Here is an 18,968-nt window from a genome sequence, read left to right as displayed (position 1 = left end):
ACCCAGTGGCCAATTGTGTAAAGTTTGGGAACCCTACCATGTTAAAAATGTAGTTTATGGCACCGCCCACTTTTTCTAATCTTGACATACAGTCACTCAATTATCAAGTTTATCAGCTTTGGGGTCCTTGGTATCAATACTTTGTATATTCCCATTGAAAAATAAACAATTCTGGCTGTTTGTGGCTCCGCCACCCTTTCTGAATTTGGACCATAGTCACCCAGTGACCAACTGTACTAGGTTTGAGGCATCTGCTTTTAACAGTATAAGAGAATGGTAGCAGATGAAATATTCCCTTTGAAAATCAAAAAGGTGAATTTTTATTGGCTGTTGTAGGCTCCACCCACCTTCCAAAATCTTAATCTCTGTCACCCAATGACCAACTGTGCAAAGTTTGAGAACCCTGCCATTAACGATGTAAGAATGGCTGCAGTTTATATTTTCCCAGTAAAAGTTGTTTTGTCTCTGCCCACTTTTCGTAACCTTGACACACAGTCACTCAATGACCAAGTTTGTGAGCTTTCAGGTTCCTGGCATCACAAATGTGTGAATGGAAGCAGTTTATGCACCAATGAAATCTGATTGGCTGTATGTGGCCCCGCCCCTTTAGTGAATTTGGGCCCCAGTCACCCAATGACCGACTGTAGCAAGTTTGAAGCCTCTGCCATTAACAGTGTAAGAATAGCAGCAGTTTAAATATTCCCCTTGAAAATCAATAGGTGAATTTTGATTGGCTGTTTTAGGCTCCACCCATTTTCTTGAATCTTAATCGCATTCACCCAGTGACCAAGTGTGCCAAGTTTGAGGACCCTGCCATTAACAGTCTAAGAATGGCTGCAGTTTACATTTTCCCATTTAAAATGAACGGCTGAAATTTGATTGGCTGTTTTATGCTCCGGCCCACTTTTCCTGGATTTGTAACCTCGGTCACCAAGTGACCAACTGTGCCAAGTGTGGGGACTCTGGCTTGATTACTGTGAGAATGGCAGCCTTTTCCATTTTTTCCATTGACATGAATGGGTGGAATATGATTTGCTGTTTGTAGCTCCGCCCAGGTGTGCAGGGGGGCCGCGAGACCCCCAGAGCATATCATCCCAGGTAGTAAGGGATCTGTATACCAAGTTTCGTTCAAATCAGTCAAGGCGTTTTCGCGTGATCGCGGCACATACACACACACAGACACACACACACATACACACACACATACATCCGATGTTATATATATAGATAAATACTTGCTGTGCTTACATAACATATGTATTGCACAGTCCACATTTTTATTTTAATGATTTGTCTACAGTAAAAAAAAAGAGAAAATCCATCTTATCATTTTTTATTTTAACTGTGGATATTTTGTAGCCAATCCTGGTGTCATTTCTTCCCTTACTCTCCTCTGCCTGATTGTGTATGCATTGCACGCCCGTTACTATAGAAAGTGCATTGCCTCAGCATGAGAAATATTGGCTAATCAGAGAGGAACGGAGGTGCAGGAGGGGAAAACAGGAGTGTAAAGGCTCATACACACATCAGACTATGGTCTTTGGAAAATGAAAGATCACAGACCAATCTTACCACCCTTTATGTAGTATGAGAGCCATTACTCTACACAGTCTTTTCTATGGAGCTGAACTCCACATCAGAAAAAAATCTTTGCAAGATGCTACACACAAAGATGCTGTACAGACACAAAAGATCTGTAGCTGCAAAAGCTCTGTTCCTGACAAAAATCCATTCCTGCAAATTGCAATGATAGTCTATGAGATCTGCAGATCATCATACACACATTATTTAACTGACATTCATCTGCAGATCAGATCCACCAGGATGGATTTTCAGATCTGCGGATGATTGCTTGATCTGCAGATGAATGTCTGTTAAATCATGTGTGTATGATGATCTGCAGATCTCATAGACTATCATTGCAATTTGCAGGAATGGATTTTTGACAGGAACAGATCTTTTGCAGATACTGATCTTTTGTGTCTGTACAGCATCTGTGTGTGCAGCATCTTGCAGAGATTTCTGTCTGATGGGGAGTTCAGCTCCATAGAATAGACTGTGTAGGTATGGCTCTCATACTACATGAAGGGTGGTAAGATTGGTCTGTGATCTTTCATTTTCAAAAGACTATAGTCTGATGTGTGTATGTAGCCTAAGAGGCTTCAGCCAATCAGGCTGCATTAGTTAAGTCTAAGGGGAAAGTAGAGAAGCAAAAAAGGACAACCCAGCATGCCCTGCAACTTCTTTTGTGTGTACCAAATAAGAGTCAGGTAAACTTGGAAAGGATCATTTATCAACAAGAAAAGTAATTTTTTTGGGATTGCCTGGTTAGCATCCTTATTACTTGTTTACCAGATAAAAATAAAGAATTGATTTGGTTTTTATGCCCGACAGTTACACTTTAACGCTGGCCAAAGATGTAAAGAGCCAGGCAAATGAGTAAAAATGGGTTCAGACCATCAACATATGCTCACTTTGCTGACCACATACATTAGTATCTGTGGATATAGCAGATGAGCTGCACTTACAGTTGTCTGCTTCTTTTACAGCTGGATAGCGCAGCTGCATAGATAGGGCAGCTGGATAGTGTACAGGCTAAATACTCCACCTTGGAAAAAGGAGACCTGGGTTCAAATCCTGGTCAGAGCCAGTTACCTATTTAGTAAGAGAGTCCATGAATGAACCTTCACATTACTTACAGGTTGCAAAAGATGCCAGAGGACAAAAACAGACTTTTCCTTTCACTCTTAATTCACATGACCTCTTCTGCAGCCATCTATGTCCTTCCACACCTTCTGAGCCTCCTAACAATTGACTAGTGTGGTTACCCATCACAGTGATGGGCCAGTACCATGGTTTAAGAAGTGATAAGAAGTGGTAATGACTACAGAAGAAGCAGGATCAGTTATACTTATCAAAATGGAATAGTATTTTAGCACCCATGATTTTTGAATTTGGGGATACTTTGAAGATACATGAAAATGTGTGCAGGCATCTCTACATGTGTAATGTCACCTATGCTATAAAAAATATTTATAGTGAACACATACATACTTAAAGTGGAACTTTAACCCAGGATTTAACTTTATCCCAAAAAGTAGCCGATAGCCCCTTTCCCATGAGAAATCTTTACATTTTCTCGAATAGATCACCAGGGATGTCTGCATGGCTGATATTGTGGTGAAAGCCCTCCCACAGTGTGATGTCCGGACCATGGCCATGACAGTTATTTGTCTGGGAGCCTGGTTGCATTGTGGGAGATGACAGTTGTTGCCAACTGCCAAGTAAGCAGTAGTATCTCTATCTCAATCTGTATATATATATATATATATATATATATATATATATATATATATATATATATATGACTAAGTGCCTCAACCTTCAAACAAGAAGAAGAAGTACTTTGCATGAGAACATTTATGCGTGCTCAAACACCAAGTTTAAGGCCTCTTTTCCACGGACTGTTGAGCTGTGTGCTCAGCAAGCAGTTACCAGGCAGCAGTGAGCAGATACCAGGCAGCAACAAGCAGTTACCAGGCAGCAGCAAGCAGTTATCAGTCAGCAGTGAGCAGATACCAGGCAGCAACAAGCAGTTACCAGGCAGCAGCAAGCACTTACCAGGCAGCAGTGAGCAGATACCAGGCAGCAACAAGCAGTTACCAGGCAGCAGCAAGCACTTACCAGGCAGCAGTGAGCAGATACCAGGCAGCAGCAAGCAGTTACCAGGCAGCAGCAAGCAGATACCAGGCAGCAACAAGCAGTTACCAGGCAGCAACGAGCAGTTACCAGGCAGCAGTGAGCAGATACCAGGCAGCAGCAAGCAGTTACCAGGCAGCAGCAAGCAGTTACCAGGCAGCAGCAAGCAGTTACCAGGCAGCAGCAAGCAGTTACCAGGCAGCAGTGAGCAGTTGTGAGAGTTTGAGAGCCATTTCACTGCCTATTCACAGTCCATGGAAAAGAGGCCTTACCCTAGCAAGTCTGACATTGCAAATCTGGCCTAATTGGCTATTCATGAGGCAATGCTCATGCAAATGCATGCACAAACCAATACCACAAAGCAGTCACCCTGCTACATGCTACATTAGCACTATCCGGCTTAGTGCACACCAGGGTGGTTCGGCAGCGTTTTGCGATCCACTTGCGGCTGCGGATACGCTTGGGTAATGTATTTCAATGGGCTGGTGCACACCAGAGCGGGAGGCGTTTTGCTGAAACGCATACTCCCGAGGTGAGGTATTTTTTGGATTGCGGAGGCGTTTCTGCCTCCAATGTAAAGTATAGGAGAAACGCAAACCGCTCTGAAACACGGCAGTTCAGAGCGGTTTTGCAGGCGTTTTTGTTACAGAAGCTGTTCAGTAACAGCTTTACTTTAACAATATATGAAATCTACTACACCAAAAACGCTTAACAAATCCGCAAAATGCTAGGTGAAATACTACAGAAAAATAAGAAAAAGCGTTTCAAAATCTGTTAGCATTTTGCGGATCTGCTAGCAGTTTTTGGTGTGCTCCAGGCCTCCAGGAGCGCCACGGGGAGGATTCCCAATGCCCTCTTATTATACAACTGGGGGGACCGCAGGGTCCCAGGCTCTCTCACTGCCTGGAAACCACAGCGGCACCCCGGAGGGGGAGGCTGGGTGGCGTGGACGACCCCCCCAAGTGTGGCCAGCGCCGGGGAGAGCCGTCTGCACCCACCCCCCAATATTAAAAACAGGCACTTACCTTAACGTCCATTGCGTTCTGCTACATGCGCATTAATTTGGGGGCACCACATGAGAAAGGAGAGAAGCATGGGTCACCCCGAGCTTTAGAGCTCAGGGCTGGCTCACATACAGCACTCCAGGGGGGGGGGGGGGGGGGGATGGGGGGACAGGCGCACTGACTCCAGGGTTCACACCACCGGAGCAAGCCATCCACCACCTGCCTCCAAAGGATACAAACTGCACAAAATGCTTTCCATGAGAAAATTAATGCGCATGTAGCAGAACTCAATGGACGTTAAGGTAAGTGGCTGTTTTTAATATTAGGAGGTGGGTGCGGACGGCTCTCGCCAGAGCTGGCCACGCTTGGGGGGGGGGGGGGGGGGGCGGCTGCGCCACCCAGCCTCCCACTCCGGGGTGCCGCTGTGGTTCCCAGGCAGCGAGAGAGCACTTTGCAGTATTGGTTTTTTGACCCTGCATAGTTTGGCATGCGAAAGCAAATGCATATTTGCATGAGCATTGCCCCATGAATAGCCAATTAGGCCGGATTTGCAAAGCCAGACTTGCTAGGGTTAAACTTGGTGTTTGAGCACGCATACATTTTCTCATGGAAAGCCTACTTCTTCTTGCTTCAAGGTTGAGGCACGTACTCTATTAGATAGATAGATGCGGCGTATGCTACGACGCGGGTTGGCTAGTATATATATATATACATACATCCTTTTAGTGGATGTGTTTATAAATAAGGGCAGCTGGCGCTGGCTGTTTGTTTTCACGTCTGCCAGCAGGCTCACAGCAGATCAAAAAACATGTATGTACTAAACGGCAATTAGCAATCATTTCTTGATGTATCTTGATCTAAGCAGTCTCTCACTGTTTCATGGCTATTTAAGTGCTTTAGAAAACAGGACAGTTTTGAGCTCTTTTGCATAGATAACAACTAACGAACTCTTCCTGTACTGGTAAACAATATGAGGCTCGTTTGCTACTAATGTTCTATTTCTTAGCTGTACTACACACACAATTAATTATCTCATAAGTTTATTTTCACTTCAGATTTGCTTTAAGAACTTCATATCATTTACCATCAGGACTGACCAGCTCATTAACTTCCCTGGCGGTAACCGTAAGCTGAGCTCGGGGTAAGAAAAAAAGGCTAGGAGCAGTAATCTCGCTCCTCTCTTCTTCCTGGATCCCGGTGGCCAATCAGCGGTGGTGCGGCGGTACAGAGCGTCGTGACGTCATTGGAGGTGGTGCCGAGAATTAAAGTGGACCTGATCTCTTGCGCAGGACTGGAGTAGGGATGATCAATGAGATGCAATTTTTTCCCAATATTATGCAAATGTTAATGCAAATGTATGCAGTTTGAAAACGGACCAATCAATTTAAACCCAGGTTTAAATTGATTGGTCAATTTTCAAGCTGCATATATTTGCATAAATTTGCATCAACTCAGAAGAATTTGCATATCTGTGATCATCCTTAGGCAGGAGGAAAAGAAGATGCACCCTGTCTGTATGCCAAGAGTTTAGCCTGTCTAATCCCATCTCTGGACCCCAATCGCACAGGGCATTAGGTAAACAGAGAAAAATGTGCCTTGTATGTATGTCTAGAGCCTGTCTAAATCCACCCCCTGACCAGATCGCACAGGGCAGAAGGTAAACGGAGAGAAATGTGCCCTGTATGTATGCCAAGAGTTTAGCCCGTCTTATACCCCCTCTGGACCCCGATCGCACAGGTCAGAAGGTACACAGGGAAATGCACCCAGTATGTACTGTATGTAGAGAGTTTATCCTGTCTAATTCCTCCTCATTTGTCTCTAATCACAAGTTGTAATTTGATCTCTACCCTGTCACATGACTGCCATGGCAGAGAAGCTCATTTGAATGCACAGGATGTCAGTATAGCCATTTGGTTCTCAACTGCTTCTGAGCTAAGTGCTTCTACTGATCTGCCTTACTGTTACTGATTTTTGCCTACTCTCTGCCTGCCGCCTGCACTGACCTCTGCCTGGATTTTGACTACTCTCTATCTGCCGTCTAAAATTCTTGAAAAAAATGTACTGTTATAGACCCATAAATCTAGACAGAAATGAACCGCCAGGGAGGTTAATAGCTGCATAGCATAAATGCTAAGTCTAAAATGTATATTTGATATTAATGACTTATTTTTTTTTTGTTCTCTGCAGAATGTAAAGTTACTAACTGTGAGAACTGTTTCAGCAAGACATTTTGCACAAAGTGTAATGATGGTTTCTACTTACATAAAGGAGTTTGTTACTCCACTTGTCCAGAAGGATTCGTCGCAGCAAATGGCACAATGGAATGCAGCTCTGGTAAGTGTATACAGAGTAATACTGTATATATTATAAATGTCATTAGATCAAAGCTAGATTGAGATGTAGGAAGCATGATTTTGCTAAAGTCCAGACACCTACTGCAGTGGCTATATGATTTTTTTTTTTTGGTGTTAGGGGTGAGGAGTTGGAATAATGGTTGACACTAACCTTAAAATTAAAAAGTTGACACTAACCACTCCGGCTCAAATCTTTTTCTCCTGTAATCCATTCATTTTTCCTCAGAACGGTTTCACACTGTCAGCCGGTGGTAGCTTTGCATCGCACTGCAATGCTAAAAATAGCCTTCTGGGATATCGCTTTATTTATGCAGTAACCCCCTTTTTGGCCGAAAGCCAAGCAGGAAATGAGGTTCTCTCGCACTCACTTCCTGTTGTGAAAATACGTATTGAAAAAATATGCTTCCGTGCATTGCCAATTCAAAAAATTTAAAACAATGCTGCGTCGCCATAGACTTACATGACTTATGTTCCACTGCACATCGCGCGGATGCCCTAGTATCACCTGTGCAGTGAAAACGTCACTTCCGATGCATCACATCGCGTCACCCAGGTATGAGCGGCCCCATAGACTTTCGTTGCCGAGTGTTACTACCGTGCATTCTACAGATGTAGAACTGCAGGCTAGACATGATTGCAGAATGCAGGCTGTACATGATTTGTGATGTGCCCCTCCCACCTGCTGAATTCCTCCTTAGAGCCTGCTGCTATCAATACAGCAGGTGTGTTGGTTACCTCAGCAACAGCAATTCCCCTCACACACTGCACTGTCTGAGAGACCTTCCTAGCTCCTCCTATTTAAAACAGTTTTAGAATGAATCTGCACTGTCTAATGATTTCTTAAAGAGGAACTCCAGTGAAAATAGTGTAATAAAAAAGTGCTTCATTTTTACAATAATAATGTATAAATGATTTAGTCAGTGTTTGCTCATTGTAAAATATTTCCTCTCCCCAATTTACATTTTGACATTTATTACATGGTGACATTTTTACTGTGGGCAGGTTATGTAGCTGCTGCATGCTTTTTTGGCAGTTGGAGACAGCTGTAAACAGCTATTTCCTGTCTGTAAACCTTGTTACATTGTGGCAAACTGACGAAAGTACAGCGGTCCTCAGAGCTTCTTGTGGGAGGGGTTTCACCACAATATCAGTCATACAGCGCCCCCTGATGGTCTGTTTGTGAAAAGCAATAGATTTCTCATGTAAAAGGGGGTATCAGCTACTGATTGGGATAAAGTTAAATTCTTGGTTGGAGTTTCTCTTTAAGAAGCCTGAGACAGTTCTGCATGGATTTCTAAAAACCTACTAATATTTTGTCTCAGACACTCTTGATAAATCTGGCCCACAGTTCTTCCACATCTATGAGCTGCCAGTGAGGTATGCAGACCCTGGCTCTTCCAGCTTCATTGGAAAAAAGAGGCCTTAGTGGGAGGAATACAGCTCCACTGGACCATATTTAAAAAAGTTTAATTTCCACTGGGAAAGCTTCTTCACACTAACAGCTTTGGGTAGCTATAGTGAAGACATTTCATGCACATGCTTGTTACTTTAGCAAGCTTGGGAACTGAAAACCTGAAATGAAAGGCCAAGCACAAGGCTGTAGGTTGAGCTGGACCACCACTGATTATGAAAATGTCTATGATTGAACTTTTAGGCAGCTCATGCATGCATACAATCTTAATCTGAGATCTGCAATGCCAAATAAGTTTTATTTGAAGCAAGCTATCTAGAATCAATTTAGATGGCTAAATAAGTTTTCACTTACAAGAAATTTGACTTGGCAGGTGCTTGAAAGACACAAACATAACAATACAAGGACAGGCAATATATATATTACAAGGACAGTATGTAAGTTATAGTGGCAGTAAACAGGGTGAGACGTGTTCATTTTCATTCTATGCTGTAATGCTTTCAAGTTTTAGGATATCTAGCAACTGACCGAAATCTTACTCCTGAAGGCATTAGCTGGAAGATGGAGTGAGCTGGGTGAGAGGGGTCAGAGGCAATGTTGGTTGCTCTCTTTCTGCACCTGCTAGCGTAAAGATAGCAGATCTAGTGACTGTAGAGACTGGAAAGTCCATGCATACCATCTCTTTTATCGCATCTAATGTCAAATAAGTCATAATGGGTCAAATGCATAAAGCAGCAGTAAGGGCCTAAAACTAATCTTTATGCGTTTTCTGCATGCAGATTTGCATATATAATAATAGTCAACGGGCCTGTTTCCACTTGTCAGGAAATCTGTGCGGTGAACTGTGCAGAAAAAATCTGCACAGCAGAGCCATTAGAATTCTCACACTGCGGGGGCGTGGCCTACGCATGGCGGAGTGAAGACACGTTTTCTGAAGCTCCCGCTGCCTCGCTGCCTAAATCAGCTCTACAGCCCTAGCTAAAGCAGCCCTAACATCACATGGGACCCCCCAAGACAAAGGGGAAGAAGAGATCGCCCAAACACCGAAGTTCGGCGCACATTCTCCGCTTCCTGAAACCCATAGAACGGAGATTGGAGGAGTCTGAAGGAGACAACATGGCGTCTCCGCGCAATCAGCAGAAAGCTTCGCCCTCACCACCGAAACAGCAGAAAGGCTTACCTACAGAAGGGGGCCCACATAGCGCGACTCAGACAAGGTCAGTCACCTCATCTCCCACACTCTCTGAAGCGGACCGCACACTCGAGCTACGGTCTCCGCCATCTTCTCCGCCACAACAGGGAGGGAGTCACCCGATCTCGCCACGGGGTAGCTTAACCTCCCCTAGGTATGCCAATCCATCCTCCATAGCAAACCCGGATCAGGCTGCTCAGACCTCGCAACAGCGGGTACTAACTACCGAGCACAGCATGGAAGAGGATCCTCCTGCGTCACAGGCCACGAACACCGGGCGCCATTTTAGCCCAGGCCCAACCTCTCCTGCAGTTTCGGTAAGCTCGGATTCCTATATCGAAGTGGACCTGCAGGAATATGTGCGTTCCCTCCCAACTAAGCAGGACTTTGAGAGGTTTATCTCTCGCATGGAGGAGGTGTACAAGAGGGAGATGATGGAGTTTCGCCAGGAGGTAGGCCAAATAGTACACCGGGTAGAGGAAGTAGAAAAGAGGCAAGACGCAGCTGAAGACAGGATGGATAGGCAGGACAGGGCTATCGCAGATAATGCACAGAATTTTCAATACTATCTTTCTCAAAATGGATGATATAGAAAACAGGCATAGACGGAATAATATCAGGATTAGAGGAATCCCTGAGTCCACTAAACCACCTGAGATTATGCCAACAGTAGAGGGGCTCTTTAAACAGATCCTAGGAGTACCTGATGACCACAAAATAGAGATTGATAGAGCTCACAAAGCACTGGGTCCTCTCCTTACCAATCCACCCAGACCAAGAGATGTAATTTGCCGGGTTCACTTTTATAAGGAGAAAGAAGCTATAATGACTGCTGCCAGGAGACTGGGAGAGATTGACTTTGATGGGGCCAAGATTCAACTCATGGCGGATCTTTCTACTCTCACATTACAACTCAGAAGAGCGATTCGCCCTCTCCTAGAGGCATTGCGTGATAAAGAAATTAGCTACCATTGGGGATATCCTTTTGCACTTCATATCTCACATGAAGGCAAGTCTATGATCTTCAAAAACCCAAGCGATCTACCTAAGATTCGCTCGACTTTTGATCTTCCGTTAATCAACATCCCAGATTGGCCTCTCTCTCAATCACAGGGAGCATTGGCTCTCCCACAAAGGGCCAGGTGGGAACCGGTAAATAGGCGAGGAAATCGCCACAGAAGATAAAGTATTCAAATCATTTCACCTTTCCTCTCTTGTATAGAGTCTAGATGATGCCAAGACTATTTTGGGTCACATCCTGAGGGGCCCGACATTTATTGCGGGCCACATCCTGTATCTACGCAAGATTGCACATCGCCACAGATAACTACAGCATCTCCGTAACCCACTGACTGCTGATTATCCATAGGTTCGCACCTCATAATAGATCACAACAATATCTTTCCTCCCTTGACAGTTGATACTAACCCTACCGCAAGATTGCACATCAATATAACCTAATACAGCTTCCACTTAGACTTGGAGAATATTGCTGACTCTTTTATGGTTATACATCTCATTAACATGTTTTTTGCTCTTTTCATTATAGGAAATATAACTGTGTTATATGGTGGTCAGTTATAACCGTGATTGCAGATAGTGGATATAGGATGGTATGTGCGTTTTGCATAGGAGAGGGGGGGGGGGGCCTTTTTATTTCTCTCCCTCCTTCCTCCCCCCCTTGCTGTCTGGGGGGGGGGGGAAGATGGTGGGTGCCCTCCCACATTTCTTGTGGATTTTGATGTGGCAGCTAGAGCCGATAAGAGCTAGTGGGTATTTCCGACTTACTACTTCAACACAGAAAGCTTTGCTTTTGATACGTTCTCACAAGATCAGAGAGTCAGGGACAGCCTAAGTAGGCTTGCATTGTTAAACCAATAATATATTGTTCCTTGTGAATAGCTAAATACATTTTGTTCCTGTTGATGTTACTGTTAGACATTTTTGACACTATATACTGGTAATATGTTAAGTGGTAGTTTAGGGGCTATTGTTTACTCCTCATAAGCGTCAGCGGGGCAGGGGAGCGTCTCCGCTATGTGCTCCCACACTCCCCAGATCAGAGCTCCTACCGGGAGTGCTGATGCCAGCACTCCGGAAGGTGCACAATTTGATTCTGATCAGAACCAGAAAATAAGAGACTACGGTACTCGTATACCGAGTTTCTATATCTATGTTTTTATGTTGTATGTATCTCTATGTAGGTTTTTTTCTTATCCTTTAGTTGCTCGTATCCTTCTTAAAGTTGAATCACGACACCTTCCTTATGGGTCAACCAATAATGGATTAATAGATTGGATCTCTAGGATCCCTTTACATACAAGATGGCGAAATGTGTAATTGCTACATTTAATGTGAAAGGATTCAATGTACCCCAGAAACGAACCCAAGTGTTATATCATCTCCATAAACAGAAAGCTCTCATCATTGCCCTACAGGAAACACATTTCAGAACTGATTCCACTCCCAACATTAAATCTAAATGGTATGACAGGTGGTTTCATAGTCCTAACCCAGAAGGGAAATCTAAGGGTGTGTCAGTGGGCTTCCATAAATCCCTTAAAGCATCTGTTATTGATATGTTGCCGGATACGAATGGGAGATATTTATTCATAAACATTGAAATAGACAATATTAAATATACAATAGCTAACATATACCTCCCCAACCAAAATCAGACCCAGAAACTTTCTTCTTTTCTTAATAAGTTGATCCCCTTTGCAAAAGGACACATCATCCTCTGCGGAGATTTTAACTTTTGCTTAAACCCTCACTGGGACTCTTCCTCACAGAAATCCTCTATCCCAACTAAAGCTCTCTCCCAAATACGCCAAAAACTGCATTCTTATTCCCTGGTAGACTCTTGGAGGACATTGCACCCTAATGAGCGTGACTACACGTTCTACTCCCATGTTCATAGATCCCATAGTCGCATAGACTACATTTTGGTCCCTCAATTTCTGCTAGATAGTAGGATGCAAACTTCCATAGGTAACAGGATATGGTCAGATCATGCTCCAGTATACTGCTCCTTTTTGGTCGGAAAACCAGGAAACTCTTCATACACCTGGAGACTTAATGATAACTTGCTCAAAGATCCTACTTGCATATCTGATATTAAGCAAACCATTGAACACTTTATTCAGGACCATAGCAAAGATGAAACAGCTCCCAGTGTAAAATGGGAAGCTCTTAAATGCACCCTGCGAGGAACCTTAATATCTCATGGTTCCAGGATCAAAAAGGAGAGAGGAGCACAGATTAAAGCATTGTTCCTTAAAATAGCAACACTTGAGGACGATCTCAAAAGGAACCCATCCCCATTAACAGAGCTAGAATTGTCCAACACTAGGCATAATCTTCTATCCCGTCTGGATGAAAAATCCCTATCTGATAGAATGCGCCTGAGGGGAATGATCTATGAACATGGGGGTAAATGCGGGCGCCTATTAGCCCGTTACTTACATCCGAGAACTAGCACCTCAAACATTCTGTCCATTACGAAATCAAATGGCACAAAAGTATTCAGAACATCCGAAATTGCTGATACATTCAAGCAATACTATCAGTCTCTCTATAATTTAAAGGGTGAACTGAGTGAGATGCATCCTCGAGATTTTAAAAATAGGTTAGACACTTATCTAAACAAAACTAAATTGCCCTCAATCCCTCCTGATCTTCTGAAAGAGCTAGATGAGGATTTCTCTACTCAGGAACTGCTAGAATGTATCAAAACCTCTAAGTCAGGCAAAAGCCCTGGTCCTGACGGATTTACAGGTTCTTTTTATAAGAAATTTGGATCTTTATTATCTCCTCTAATGCTGTCAGCATTTAATTTCATCTCCAGAGAACAAACTTTCCCTCCACAGGCTCTCACAACACATATTACAGTGATTCCCAAACCAGATAAGGATAGCTCTCTATGCTCTAATTATCGCCCTATTTCCTTGATAAACCTAGATCTAAAATTCTACTCTAAAATGCTGGCTGAGAGGTTAAAACCCGTTCTCCCTACAATTATACACAATGATCAAACAGGGTTCGTCATCAAGAGAGAGGCCAGAGATAATACCCTCAAAACAATCTCTATTATCCACAGAGTGCGAAATAACAGGAGTCCACTTTGTGTGGTCTCGGTCGACGCGGAAAAGGCATTCGACAGGGTCCATTGGCAGTTTCTGGAAGGTTCTCTGTCCCACTTGGGAATTGGACCAAAATTCATCGAGAGAGTTATGGCACTGTATAGTAACCCCTCGGCCAGGGTTAAGATCAATGGGGCCCTGTCGGATGCCTTTCAGGTGCGGAATGGGACTAGGCAGGGATGCCCCCTGTCTCCCCTTTTATATGTGATCTGCATGGAACATCTGGCGGTGGCGCTCCGTAAAAACACATCTATCCGAGGCATTCAATGTGGAAGCTCACACGTTAAATTAGCTCTTTTTGCTGATGACCTACTGTTATATGTTTCAAATCCTAATATAGCCTTCCCACATATCCTACAAGAACTAGCAGCATATGGCTCGCTAAGTAATTTTAAAATCAACATATCCAAAACTGAAGTGCTCAACATAACCCTCCCTGACGGGATGGTACAGCACCTGTCAGCCTCATTCCCCTTCAAATGGCAACATACTAAGATCAAATACTTGGGGGTGTTTATCTCTAAAAATCCCAGTGATTTGTTTCAACTTAATTTCCCTTCTCTAATCTCTAAAATTTGCAATGACCTTGAACGCTGGAGAACATTGTATCTCTCCTGGTCTAGTAGGATATGTGTATTGAAGATGGATGTTCTACCAAAACTACTGTATGTCATGCAGGCCCTACCAGTTTGGATACCTTGTGCTATCCTTAAAAAGATCCAGAAAAGTTTTCTGAACTTTGTTTGGGACAAAAAACCCCATCGTATCAACCCAAAATTATTAAGTCGCCCCAAGGAGGGAGGAGGAATGGGCTTCCCAGATATCAGGGCTTATTATCATGCAGTCCTTCTAACTCAAATAGTAGACTGGTTCCAGTGTAGACAATCCAAACAATGGGTGGAGCTAGATGCGGCCTTCTCGGAATGTGATCCAAGGGCTCTATTGTGGGTTAAACCAATTATGAGGCCTAAAAGAGAATTATTAGCTCTTGCTCCACAAGTAATTCTCAAAGGATGGGACCTGATCAGAGAAACCTATAAACTATCCACGATTCCAAGTCCCCTCATATCCCTAATTGACAATCCCCACTTAGCAGTGGGTCTTCAGGCCGGCTCCTTCCTGGGATGGGACCGTGAATTCTGGCCTCAAATTCGCCATATTATAGGTTCAAACAATATCCTGCAATGGGAAAACCTGGGTAATCCTGACAATAAACTTAATATCAATTGGTTTACCTGGAAGCAATTGAGAGCTTTCTATAGCTCTCTTTCTCCTAAATCCCATTTACACAGGGGTCTTACATCCTTTGAGAAGTTATGTTCGTCATCAACCAGTACAGAGCATAAGATTTCTCTTTTGTACTCTGAGGTGGTATGTACATCCAGCACGAGCCATCTTTTGCGCATAACCACAAAATGGGACACTGATCTAGGGGAAAATTTGAAGGATGATCAATGGGAAAAAATCTTTTTACTGACCCATAAATCCTCCATTTCTTCCTCATTCCAAGAAAGGAACTACAAAATCTTAGCGAGATGGTACAGATGCCCGTCCTTGACAGCTAAATATGGAAGAGGGGAATCAGACACCTGCTGGCGATGCCAGAATCATATAGGCACATATTTTCATATTTGGTGGGACTGCCCAATGATAAAAACGTTTTGGAGATTGATATTTGACATAAACAATTCCCTGTATTCTGAAAACCTCCCATTCAAACCAGCAATAGCTCTCTTGAATCTATATCCAGGGAAAATATCCCAAGCCAAGAAAAACTTGACAGGAACATTAATGATCATAGCAAAACTATTAATTGCACGGAACTGGAAAAGCTCCAGTATTCCAACCATCAATCAGATTTTTTCTGAATTAAATGAGGTCTGTAGACTAGACGATCTCTTTCATAGCGCTCATGACCGGAATGAAGCATTCACCAAAAAATGGGGGGTCTGGTACGAATACAGGGAATCAGAAGAAGCTAAAGCCCTTCTTTCTGAGGTTTCATCTCTTAGCTAAGCGTCCACATGATAGCTTTAGGCCCACCACACGCAGGGCATGTCTGCACTAACTGGTGGGTACAACTTCCTATATTTAATACAATCACGCCATTATGATCCTACTTAATAAAACTCTGACCCAATTAGTTATTAGTCATTTAACATGAATATTATGGAACTGGTGTAATACACGGGCAACTCTGTCTGTCTTTCTCTGTCTTTTTCTAGAGGTTTTTCTCCGAGTGACCTCATACTTGTACACTCGCACTCTCTTTTCTATTCTTCTTTCCTCCTGTTTCTTCCTCTACCTCCTTTCTCTTCTCTTTTTTTTTAATTTCTGGAGTACCATCACTGATACAATAAGAGTAATTGTAATAAATATATATATTGGTTAAATATGCTTTTTCTCTATGCTAGTTCAATGTGCAGCTAGTAATATAGAATGTATATCTGAATATGTTAAAACTGCTGGCTGGTCTCCAATTTCTATATGTATGTTTTAATGTTTGTTTGTTTTTTTTGGAAAAAATCTTTTCAATAAAAAGTTTTATTACAAAAAAAAAAGAATTCTCACACTGCAAGGCTAGAGTGCGATTTGCATGTAATGTATTTAATAGGAAATTTGCATGCGTTTTCGCAATGCGAATTTGCATACGTTTTCATGTAAAATCAATGTAAAAGCACACAGGCACTGACATGGTTAAAATCGCTTACAAAAATACACGAAAACGCATGCAAATTCACTTGAAAATTTGCATACAAACGCATACAAATTTGCATTCCACAAAGAAATCGCACCGCACTAGTGGAAACAGGCCCTAAAACTGCTGTGCACAGGCAGCACACAGAAATGTTACTGGTACTAATGGCGGGGGAAAGCACGCATAACCTTATTAGTGGAAACACAGTAGAGGTGTAGCACACACATTGCTAAGGTAACATGTTATATTCAATGTACCACACGTTACCATAGCAATGAGCATGTTAACCCGGTAACACATGCTGCACCCCGGCCATAAGTAACAGTAGAATTGCTGTGGGCAGCCTGTGTACCCCAGGCTCTATGTTACTTACACAAATCATACACAAGAATGACACCAGTTGCAGGGCATAAACCTCCTAGAGACAGTTTCAACTTGCTATATCATAGAAATTAACCAGGCTATAAACTAATGCGTACTTTGCATTACACACTTATTAGAGAGCACAACTTAAAGAATGTCCATAATGTGACCATGGAATGCTGTGCATAAACAAATGCCCACAAACCTCAATGAACTGAAGCAATGTTGCACAGAAAAGTGGGACAAGATTCCTCCACAGCAAAGTGAGAGACCGGTAACTCGTACAGAAAATGGTTATTTTGTTATTGCTGCTAGGTGTTGATTCATGGGGAGTACTTATTTTTTCACAAATGGCCTCTCCATTTTGGTCTCATTTTTGTTCAATAAATAATGTCATGATGGAGTTTGTTTGTTGGTTTACACCTGAGGTTAGAGTTCAATAATTGTTGAACTTGAGATGCAATTCAATACAGTCCATGACTTATATACGTTGTTCTCTCATCTCTTGTATCTCAGTACAATGTGAAATGAGTGACTGGGGATCTTGGAGTCCTTGCACCCGGACAGCAAAACAATGTCGGAAGAAAAAAGGAACTGAAGTAAGAAGTCGGAAAGTTTTGAAAGCACCGCTAGGAGAAGCATCTCTTTGCCCTGCCATTAAAGAAAAGAGAAAATGCACAATGCCCCAAGTCCAGTGTACAAAAGGTACAAGTTGATGATGAAACTGCAAACTATTTGTATTCTATTGATCATGCACCATGTAATGTAATGATGCAATCACTGCATCTATGTGAAATCAAACTGACAAGTTAATGTGGGCTGGTCAGCCTCAGAAATCAGCTTTCAGAGTCAGGAAGGCTGCATCTGAGGAGCAGAGCCGGGACAAGGTCCTTCAGCACCCAAGGCTCAGACAGCAAAGTGCGCCCCTCCATCCCTCCCACCCCAGCCGTCACACACTGATTGCTATTAGACGAAAGGTGGCCACACACCATACAATTTTTTAAATATCTGTTCAATTTAAGAATTGCAATCAATTTTTCTGACTGATTGTAACATTTCAAAAATATGACCAATGTACCACACACGTATGTTCAATGTTTCCCCAATTATGATAAAAATGATTGGATACTCTGAAATAATTGCTAGGGTTTGTATATTAATAAATTGACAATCTAACACACACCATACAATCTTTAGAAAGATTGAAGAAAAATATCTGGCATTCCAGATCGATAAAAATTGAAGAAAACTGGAAATCCGATCGGATTTTTCAGTCGAATGAAAAACAAAGCTTTAGATTTTTTGGGAGATCCGATCGTTTTTATCGAATTACTGTAAAATCGGATCATTTTATTGTATCGTGTGTGGCCACGTGGCCACACACTATACAATAAAATGATCAAGTTTTACAGTAATTCAATAAAAACGATCGTATTTCTCAAAAAAATCGAAAGCTTTTTTTTCATTCGACTGAAAAATCAGATCAGATTTCCCGTTTTTTTCGATTTAAATCGATCCGGAATGCCAGATATTTCTCTTCAATTTCTACTAAAGATTGTATGGTGTGTGTTGGATTGTTAATTTATTAATATACACACCCTAGCAATTTTCTCTGAGTTTCCAATCATTTTCATCATAATTGAGGAAAAAATTTAACATATGTGTGTGTGGTACATTGGTCTTATTTTTGAAATGTTACAATCAGTCAGAAAAATTGATTGCAATTCTTAAATTGAACAGATATTTAAAAAATTGTATGGTGTGTGGCCACCTTTAGAGGCAACCCAGGGTCCCCAACACCTTAATCTCTAGTTATCTGACTTGCAGTCACTGCTATGTATGCCGTTTTCCTATTTCTTTGTGCTTCAAACACAATTGGGAATGACAGCTGAATGAATTGTGCGCCCCCTCCTACACTGTGCCCTGAGGCTAGAGCCTCTTCAGCCTCTGCCTCGGCCCGGCCCTGCTGAGGAGCGTTACTGTCACTAAACTGACACATACCTCGGCATCTTACTCATGAGCGAGCAACTTTTATGACACCAATATGTCCCCCTGGTCCCAGGCATGTGCACATGCAATGACATGGATGGCATGCCTAAACATTT

The 18,968-nt window shown here is 42.6% G+C and overlaps 1 protein-coding gene and 1 long non-coding RNA gene across 3 annotated transcripts in view; one reads left to right on the top strand and one right to left on the bottom strand.

The window, feature by feature from the left end:
* Nucleotides 1-18,968, top strand: part of RSPO1 (R-spondin 1) — a 225,482-nt gene that overhangs the window by 195,680 nt on the left and 10,834 nt on the right. The window contains exons 4-5 of the mRNA XM_068265433.1: nucleotides 6,891-7,037; nucleotides 17,380-17,568. Coding sequence (XP_068121534.1) covers nucleotides 6,891-7,037; nucleotides 17,380-17,568 — 336 coding nt within the window. The remainder of the gene's footprint in view (nucleotides 1-6,890; nucleotides 7,038-17,379; nucleotides 17,569-18,968) is intronic.
* The window catches only part of LOC137544370 (uncharacterized), a 29,960-nt gene that overhangs the window by 9,406 nt on the left and 1,586 nt on the right, over nucleotides 1-18,968 (bottom strand). Inside the window, exon 3 of one of the 2 annotated variants that reach the window (XR_011025835.1) lies at nucleotides 15,988-16,150. The exons of the other annotated variant lie outside the window; for it this stretch is intronic. This is a non-coding gene — a long non-coding RNA (uncharacterized lncRNA). Of the gene's footprint in view, nucleotides 1-15,987; nucleotides 16,151-18,968 lie in introns of those variants that run through there. 2 annotated transcript variants of the gene reach the window in all.

This window comes from Hyperolius riggenbachi, chromosome 2, assembly GCF_040937935.1.
Source record: "Hyperolius riggenbachi isolate aHypRig1 chromosome 2, aHypRig1.pri, whole genome shotgun sequence".
NCBI lineage: Eukaryota > Metazoa > Chordata > Amphibia > Anura > Hyperoliidae > Hyperolius > Hyperolius riggenbachi.
The sequence above is the reverse complement of the archived record's forward strand: the minus strand, read 5'-3'. Positions and strand labels throughout refer to the sequence as shown.